Here is an 8,667-nt window from a genome sequence, read left to right as displayed (position 1 = left end):
CACACACACACACACACACACACACACACACACACACACACACACACTGCGTGCCCCAACGCTCAGATCCACCAGGGTAAGCTCGGCTTGAAACAGCTCCCTGCAGGGCCGCTCACTTTGATTTGCGAGGCTGAGGCGGGCCGAGGCCGCGAGGTTCCAGGCGGGAGACCCGCGGCTACTGGGGCCTCCTCGGCCCACTCCGGCTCCTCAAACATGCAGGTGGGGTGGGTGAAGTCGCGGAGTCCACACGCAGGGCACGTCTCTAGTGAACCGAGTCCCCGGAGCCGCCGGAACTGAGCCGGAAACCAAAGAGTGACGCATGGTTGGCTAGAGCGGCCGGCGCGGCGCAAGAAACCATTGAGTTTAGGCACTGCTGGCTAGAAGGGCACGGGAGGCGAAAGGGAGGGAGGAATGGGGGCCCGCGCTGGCCAGAGAGGGCCAGGGGCGGGGCCGGGCGGCGGGCGCGGCCGGACGGGAGTTCCCCGAAGAAGGCTCCTCCGGTCCGAGTCCCGGTGAGTGCGGGAGCACCCGTGCCCTTCCCCAAGGCTCGACCCCTGCCAACCCGTCAGCCTTCACTCGGCCCGAATACCGAGTAGGGAACGAGGGCCACCCCTCGGGAAGCACCCCCGATCGCCTCTCCCAGGGTTTAGGGCGCCTGAACTCCCCCCTCCCCCCAGGTCTGTTCGCGGGTAGGGTCCCCGAGCTTGTTCGCCGACACCCCTTCAGGAGACTACTTCCTAATCCCCCCCCTACCTCGCGCGGACCCGCTTTCCCTCGCGCCCAGGGGACACGGTCAGGGATAATCCCGACTTCCCGAACTCCTTCCCAGAGCTCCACTAGCCGGGGAGGCAGCAGGAGACCCTCACCCCCTTCACGAACACTTATCTCCGGTAGGGGACAAAGCTCGGGGTTCACCATCCTTCTCTGGATCCCTCCACAGTCCGCAGGCTTCCCCAATCTAGGGGACTCAGCGCCGGGACGCTGCTATGGACGACATTTTCACTCAGTGCCGGGAGGGCAACGCGGTGGCCGTTCGCTTGTGGCTGGACAACACGGAGAACGACCTCAACCAGGGGTGAGCTGAGGTGGCTGGTGGGTGAGAAGGGCAAAGACATGCTCTTCTCCGCGATGTGGGGTGCTCACGTTGGCTGGGGGCGGCTGACTTTCCTACCCAGTAGGACTAGTGCGAAGCACAGCCTGTGGGGGGCAGAGGGTCTCCACAGAGGAAGCTGTGTTTGGGCTGAATCTTGACTGCTCAACAAGAGTTTCACAGGCACAGGCTGCAGAGAGCTTTCCAGCCTCAGTGAACTGCATGGGCGAAAGCTAGGAGGCAAGACAGAGAGCGGAGTGTCTGGAAAATGTCTACAGGTTCATATGGCTGGAGGATAGACTTCTATGAGCTTCTGTGGGCTGAAGCATTGGGTACAAGTGGTAAACCACAGGAGATAAGCCTGGAGAAGTCTGCTGGAAGGGTCAGCCAGATCATGCAAGGATATTTATGCTATAATAAGGTCATTATTCTAAGAACAAGGGTTTAAAGCCCTGCTGTGATATGAGATTGTCCATTTAAGTGTCATCTTGGATACCTTCTGAAGAGCAGGTGGCCATGTGGAGAAGCAATTGCTTAGTCTGTCCCAGAAGTGGTGGCTAGAATGGGAGCAGATGAAAAAGAAGTGATCGGGTTCCTGAATTCTTTAGGATAAAGAATTGATGAGACTTGGTGTGGGAAGTGAGGAAGCAAAGATGATGACCAGGGTTCTGGCTCAGACTCTTGGGTAGATGGTGGTTGCTTTTACTGAGTTGGACAAGGCTGAAGGATGATGACTGCCGCTGTGACATGTTAAAGTGACTGTACAGTAGAGTAGAAATGTCATGTAGGTTGTTGGTTATGCAGATTCGGATTTCAGGAGAGCTGACTTGGAGAGACAGATTGGGAGGTGTTAGCACATCGATGATACCTGAAGACATGGGTGTGACAGAGACAGAAGCCTGCAAGACTTAAAAGGGGCAACTGGAGGTTGCAGGAAACAGGAAAGTATGTTAGTAAAGCTCAGAGAAGTGAATGTTTCAATGAAGGGGGAGTGGTCAACAGTAGTATAGGCTGTTGAGAAGTAAAAGAACTTGAGCACTTTAAAATAACTATTGAACTTACAATTAATAATGTATTTGATGATCTTTGTGAAGGCTGCCATAGAGGAAAATGGATGAAGAAACCAGACAACACTGGGTTCCTTCACTTAAAGTACTATGAACACCTCCTGTGCTAGAGGCCCAGAATCAGACATAATGCCAGCCCTCACGGCAGCAGCCTCGTGGCAGGTTCAATGGGAGGTGAGGAAATAGAGAGTGAATGTAGACAAGTTCTTCAAGGTTGGCTGAGACAGGCAAGAAAAGCAATAGTGATGTTGATGATTCAGGATGGTGGGTTTTAGGAGTTTTTTGTTTTAAAATTTTATTTCTTCAGTTTTTAGGTTTGAGAGGTAAGGATCACCTATAATCTTTATCTAGGCTCCACAGGTTCTCATTAGGCTTTATGCTCTTCCTCTATAATTCCTGGTCACTTTTTCCCATTTTTCGTACTCTTTTATAATTTACATAATTCTTTCATAATCCTTCAAAGGGTGGTCAGATAAAGACAGTGAGTACTCTTACTATTTTTGTTGGTAGGGTTATAAAGGCTTAGGTGAAGTTTTCCAGGGGAACTTGCATTTTATAAAACTCTTTAGTGCCAAAAGGTGAAGGGGTGGCATTAGTGAAACTGGAAGGCTTTGGGGGCCCAAGCAGGCTATATGCTGGATATGAGGTGGGGTGAACTCCCTGCAAGGCTCTTCGGGATTATAGTCTGTGGTCGAGGTGACAGGCAGTCTGACAGTGAGTGGAACCCTTGTGCTCATATTTTGCCCTCAGGCTCTGGCCTGCTCATGCCACAGACTGCAGGAGGCTGATAAACCGGGGCACAAATTAAAGATCTGGGAGGCAAAACTCACTGATAAGTAGGGGATGGCTGCTTCAGAGATGGGGAGGAGGGAGTAATTCACCTCCCAGGAAAGCTTTTGGCTATCTCTAATGAGCAGATGAGGGCAGCTGTGGAGGGAAGTCATTAAAGGCCACACACACCCCCATCCCCCTGGGGGAGGGGGACATCTGGATGGCCTGCAGTGGCCAGACCCCTGATCTGTTTCAGGCCATGCGTAGAGCCCCCACAAGGGAAGTGACCGCAGCACTAAGGCATCCGGAGGCTGCGGTCTCAGACCAGGAACCGCCCCCTGCCCCGCCCCTTGGATCTTCACACACACCAGACTGGAGGGAATTTCCTTTTATGGCCCCAGGCTGTCAGGCAGGCTCAGCTCCCACCAAGTGTTTTCTTTTTTTTTTTTGTACAGTTCTTTTACTTTAGAAAATACATGTCCTTGGGGGTGGGGTGGGGGGAGTCAGATAGTTTTCTTTCTAAAGAAGCCATTCTCATTTTCCTCTGTTTTCTGGCACCAGGACTGCTTGAGTAGAGGAATCCTGTTTTACCAAACCAAATCCTGGTTTGATATCTGCCTCATTAGTAATGACTTATCAAACAAATTTCTTTTTCATTATAAACCCTTCCAAAACATTATTCTAATTCCAGTCCATTTTTAGGTCTTAGGTTTCAGTACCAGAGCCAATCAGTAAGCTTGCTTCTTCTCCCATGAGTTGTGGCTTTCCTTCTCCAAGACACCTCTCCCTTGTATTAACATGCACTAAACACCTGCTGTCAATCCATTCTCTCAAGAAGGTCATAGTCTAGCAGACAAGACAGCTCATTAAGATTTTTACAATCCAGTGCCACAAGTAGTATATGTGCTGCCGAAGCGAGCACCAGTGCCACAAGTAGTATACTAGAGGGAAGTGAAATGCAGTGGAAACAAAAAGGACCAACAGATGTTGCAAAAGGAATGCAGAGGAAACCAGATGAAAAATGCTACCATTTAATGAGATAGGGCATGCCAAGGAAGAAAGGCTAGTGGGAGATGGTGATGAAGACAGTGAATCATATGGATTTGTTGAGATTTCAGGTGGTGGTTGGATAGGTTTGAAGCTCAGGGGAAGGTCTTAATTGGATGGCTTTGGGAGTTGCTGGCATGAATCTGAATCAGAGTCCTGGACAGGTATGGTTTTCCAGGGATATTATTCAGAATAACTATCACTTTTTCCTATATCAAAGCCTTTGCCCCCATCCCACCTCCAGATCAATGACCATTGTCCCTTCCTCAAAGGGATGATCATGGCTTCTCCCCCTTGCACTGGGCCTGCCGAGAGGGCCGTTCTGCTGTGGTTGAGATGCTGATCATGCGGGGGGCACGAATCAATGTGATGAATCGTGGGGATGACACCCCCCTGCACCTGGCAGCCAGTCATGGACACCGTGATATTGTGCAGAAGGTATGCACGAATGCTCCCTCTCACCTACATTACATATGTCTAGAAGTCAGTCACAAGCAATATAACACATGTGTACTCTTCTCCCTCCTTGCACGCCTCAACTCCCATCTCTCATTTGTCTTCTGCCTCTTCTACTTGGCCATGGGGACCAGCTGCTGCAGTATAAAGCTGACATCAATGCAGTGAATGAGCATGGAAATGTGCCCTTGCACTATGCCTGTTTTTGGGGCCAAGATCAGGTTGCAGAGGTGAGTACTAAGGCCCTGAGCCCTGGGATAGGTAAGAGGCAAAGTCTGAGCCTGAATGGAAGATTCTAGAACCTTCAATCCATCCTGTAAGTACCGCTGAATATGTGACACTCAGAGTTGGTACACCACTTGTATTGATGGTTGGTTGTGACTGCCACAGAGGTGGCAAAGCCCCTCATCACAACCCCTTTTCATTCCAGGACCTGGTGGCTAATGGGGCCCTTGTCAGCATTTGTAACAAGTATGGAGAAATGCCTGTGGACAAAGCCAAGGCACCCCTGAGAGAGCTCCTCCGAGGTCTGTACCCCAACTCCAGTTTGTATCCTCTTGTCTTGTCCCTGCCTATCTCCTCACTCCATACTACAACTGGGGCCAAAGCTGTTTTTCTTCCCCAGAGCGGGCAGAGAAGATGGGCCAAAACCTTAACCGTATTCCATACAAGGACACATTCTGGAAGGGAACCACCCGCACTCGGCCCCGTGAGTCAGTTGTAAGGGGAGGGGTGGTCAAGGAAATAACCCTGGGCTGCTAGAGCTGGGTTATGGTGAAGCTTGGGTACCTGACCTGCCCACACTCTCAGGAAATGGGACTCTGAACAAACACTCCGGCATTGACTTCAAACAGCTCAACTTTCTGGCGAAGCTCAACGAGAATCACTCTGGAGAGGTGACCCTGCCTTTCTTGCCCCTCCCTCCCCAATCTCCTACACATTACCTGCTCTGCACCTGTTTTAAGTTTTTCTTCCAGTTAGTGGACAAGAAAGCAGTGGCCTTAGTTAAAGCTTCCTAACCCTTACCTGTCTCTCAGCTATGGAAGGGCCGTTGGCAGGGTAATGACATCGTCGTGAAGGTGCTAAAGGTTCGAGACTGGAGTACAAGAAAGAGCAGGGACTTCAACGAGGAGTGTCCCCGTCTCAGGTGGGGCAAGGCCTAAACGGGAAGCTGCTGGTTCCAAGGAACCCTAACTAGCACCCAAAGGGAGATCTTTTCTGCTTATCTCAGCTAGGGATACTCTCCTTCCAGGATTTTCTCGCATCCAAATGTGCTCCCAGTGCTAGGTGCCTGTCAGTCTCCACCTGCTCCTCACCCCACCCTCATCACACATTGGATGCCATATGGATCCCTGTACAATGTATTACACGAAGGCACCAGTGAGTAGTGGGTACCAAATCTCATGGGATGGGGGCAAGGTGTGTGAGCCTCCCCAAACTATTTGACTCTTGCCTCCTTAGATTTTGTTGTGGACCAGAGCCAGGCTGTGAAGTTTGCATTGGACATGGCAAGGGGCATGGCCTTCCTACACACATTAGAGCCCCTCATCCCACGACATGCACTCAATAGCCGTAGTGTAATGGTGAGGTCACACTTCTGGCCCAAACCCCCAAAGCCCTTTCCCTGTCTAGAATAGGACTTACCTCCTTCCACATATCTATCTTCTCTTCCTCAGATTGATGAGGACATGACTGCCCGAATCAGCATGGCCGACGTCAAGTTCTCCTTCCAGTGCCCTGGGCGCATGTATGCACCTGCCTGGGTGGCCCCTGAAGGTGAGTGAGGGCATCATGTTGGGAGGTAGAGAAGGGCCAGCTCAGTAGTAATGGAAGGGGGCAGAGACAGGACAGGCAGCTGGAACAGTTAAGTCCTGTTCCTCCAGCTCTGCAGAAGAAGCCTGAAGATACAAACAGACGCTCAGCAGACATGTGGAGTTTTGCAGTGCTTCTGTGGGAACTGGTGACACGGGAGGTACCCTTTGCTGACCTCTCCAACATGGAGATTGGAATGAAGGTGAGAGCACAACTGTATGCACTTGTGTTGGGGGGAATGGTGGTGGTGATGACAATAACTATAGCAGGGCTGGGCTCTTCCCATATTTGTTCAAATATACAGTAATCCTGTCCTGAGGACTAGAGGCCTCTCCCCACAGGATATTCAAGTTCTGAGACCCATTGTTTTCTTCTATATTTGCAGGTGGCACTGGAAGGCCTTCGGCCTACCATCCCACCAGGCATTTCCCCCCATGTGTGTAAGCTCATGAAGATATGCATGAATGAAGACCCTGCTAAGCGGCCCAAGTTTGACATGATTGTGCCTATCCTGGAGAAGATGCAGGACAAGTAGAGCTGGAAAGCCCTTGCCTAAACTCCAGAGGTGTCAGGACACGGTTAGGGGAGTATGTCTCTCCAAAGCAGCAGGCCTCTGGTTGCCTCCCCTGCCTCCAGTCATGGTACTACCCCAGCCATGGGGCCCATCCCCTGCCCCCATCCCTACCACTGCAGCCCCCAAAGGGGCTAGGCTCAGAGCTTTTGTCACTTGCCACACGGTATCTCCCAGCATGGGAGGGACCAGCCCTGCCTGTCACAATAAAGTTTATTATGAAAACAGGCTGGTGTGGGGACAAGGGGACAGACGAGTACATTTAGGCTGGGTGGCTCAGGTGAAGTAGTGCGGCTTCTTCACATTGATGCCATACTCGCTGAGGGCAGGGGTCAAGTCCTCCATGGTTAGAGTGTACTTGCGGTCCTGAGGGAAGAGGGAAGAGCACCAGCTGAGCACAGGAATCCCAGATTTCGATCCCAGGTGGGTGACCCTGAGTAGGTCTTTCACCTCCCCTAGAACTTAGTTTCCCCAAAGGGATTTCAGAACAAATTAAGCCTCCGATGCTGTGGGAGGTAATTACTGATTCAATGAGCCTCCCCTCACACCTTGCTCTTGCTTCGGGAGCTGCCAGAAGCTGTGCCCTTCATTTTGCAGTGCTGTAGGGCATCGTTGGCAATATCTGAGATGAATTTCTGGGCAGCTAGAGAGATGAGCCGAATTCTAGAGAGAAAAAACTGGTGTGAGAAGGAGATGGAACAATAAACTCCACACAAGCACTCAAAGCTCTAACCTACCCACCCAGACTGTACTCACATGCGTGGGTCCGAGGCCTCAAAGCCAGCACGGTTCAGGTAGTAACCAGTCACTGCGTCTGGGATCTGAGAGAGCAATGAGATGACTGTCAGCATTTGCCCTGGGCGCTGCCGGGCTGAGAGGGTGAGGGAAATGGAGGGCAGGCCTGGCTTTTAGGAAGCTCACAGTTTGGGTGGGCAGAGGGGGTAAATCAAAGAGCTAGTAGGGGAGCAAGCACAAAAGGAAGCTGGAAATCCACGCGGTGTAGCAGAAAGTTGGCCTGACAGCGTGCCAATAGCCTTGTTCAAGCAGGAAGCCCACCGTAGGCGTGTAATCCTCCAGCTGCATCAGGAAATCCACCAGAGGCGTGCTGGACACCACCGGCTTCACGTCTCCGTTGGCCGCGCTCGGCAGTACATAAACCCCGTTAGACATGGCCCCCTCCGGGGGCGCCGCGCCTCCCGCCGACACCGGAGCTGGAGGAGAACCACCAAACAGACATGGAGGTGGGAGATGCGGGGCCCCGGCTAGGTCGGCCTCAAACCCTCTGCCTTCACCCGCCACTGGACCCAGCCCTAGGTGCTGCCCTCACCCTCACCCGTCCCGGCCCTCACCCGCCCCACGCCGCTCGGCCGGCTCCCCGGCCCGCGCCGCCACGGGTCCCGTGCCCGCTGCCGCAGCTCCAGCCCCAGGTCCCCCTGCTGTCCCCGCGGGGCTGGCCTTATTCTCCGCAGCGGTGCCGCCGGGCAACGCTGCGGGGGCCGAGACCGCGGGCGCCGGGCCCGGGGCCGAGGCGGCGGAGCCCGGCGCCGCCTCGGGGTCCGCGCCGGAGCCGCTGCAGCTCATCGGGCCGGTGGGAGAGGCGGCGAACAGAGCCGCTTCCGCTTCCGCTCACGTTACGCACACACCAGGGGTGACGTCACACGCCCCGCGCTTCGCCCCTCCCATGCCATGTTTGCTGTCTCTCTCGGGTCTCCCGCCGCCTGGTTGCTTACCAGCCAGTGAGATGCCTCCGACAGGCCGCCTCCCACCCGGCCGTACTCCTAGGCCCTTTCGCCGGGACGTCAACCATCAATGTCTAGGACGCTTTTCCGCGGGTCTGGGACCCCACTGGGAAC

The 8,667-nt window shown here is 53.3% G+C and overlaps 3 protein-coding genes across 4 annotated transcripts in view; 1 reads left to right on the top strand and 2 right to left on the bottom strand.

Annotated features, from left to right (window-relative positions):
- RRP8 (ribosomal RNA processing 8) overlaps nucleotides 1–311 on the bottom strand; it is a 14,638-nt gene extending 14,327 nt beyond the window's left edge. The window contains exon 1 of the mRNA XM_025894410.2: nucleotides 117–311. Coding sequence (XP_025750195.1) covers nucleotides 117–215 — 99 coding nt within the window. The 5' untranslated portion in view covers nucleotides 216–311. The remainder of the gene's footprint in view (nucleotides 1–116) is intronic.
- A 63-nt stretch (nucleotides 312–374) lies between these two features.
- ILK (integrin linked kinase) lies at nucleotides 375–7,041 on the top strand. Of its 2 annotated transcripts, XM_025894411.2 has the most exons (13): nucleotides 375–512; nucleotides 941–1,075; nucleotides 4,248–4,413; nucleotides 4,566–4,661; nucleotides 4,862–4,958; nucleotides 5,057–5,140; nucleotides 5,242–5,327; nucleotides 5,469–5,578; nucleotides 5,684–5,811; nucleotides 5,893–6,014; nucleotides 6,108–6,207; nucleotides 6,315–6,445; nucleotides 6,629–7,041. In XM_025894411.2, the coding sequence occupies exons 2-13, from the start codon at nucleotides 987–989 to the stop codon at nucleotides 6,776–6,778; spliced, it is 1,359 nt and encodes a 452-aa protein (XP_025750196.1). In that variant the 5' UTR covers nucleotides 375–512; nucleotides 941–986; the 3' UTR covers nucleotides 6,779–7,041. The 2 variants fall into 2 exon arrangements, with proteins under 2 accessions (XP_025750196.1, XP_025750198.1); XM_025894413.2 differs by lacking the exon at nucleotides 375–512 and having other exon boundaries at nucleotides 4,220–4,413.
- TAF10 (TATA-box binding protein associated factor 10) lies at nucleotides 6,986–8,428 on the bottom strand. The gene is made up of 5 exons (XM_025894415.2): nucleotides 8,164–8,428; nucleotides 7,871–8,025; nucleotides 7,571–7,635; nucleotides 7,363–7,477; nucleotides 6,986–7,180 (listed from the first exon to the last, which is right to left on the bottom strand). The coding sequence occupies exons 1-5, from the start codon at nucleotides 8,393–8,395 to the stop codon at nucleotides 7,091–7,093; spliced, it is 657 nt and encodes a 218-aa protein (XP_025750200.1). The 5' UTR covers nucleotides 8,396–8,428; the 3' UTR covers nucleotides 6,986–7,090.
- Nucleotides 8,429–8,667: the final 239 nt, after the last annotated feature.

Source organism: Callorhinus ursinus, unplaced genomic scaffold, assembly GCF_003265705.2.
Source record: "Callorhinus ursinus isolate GAN/ISIS: 27379988/994484 unplaced genomic scaffold, GSC_fseal_2.0 scaffold49, whole genome shotgun sequence".
Classification (NCBI taxonomy): domain Eukaryota; kingdom Metazoa; phylum Chordata; class Mammalia; order Carnivora; family Otariidae; genus Callorhinus; species Callorhinus ursinus.
This window is presented reverse-complemented; position numbering and strand designations above follow the sequence as displayed.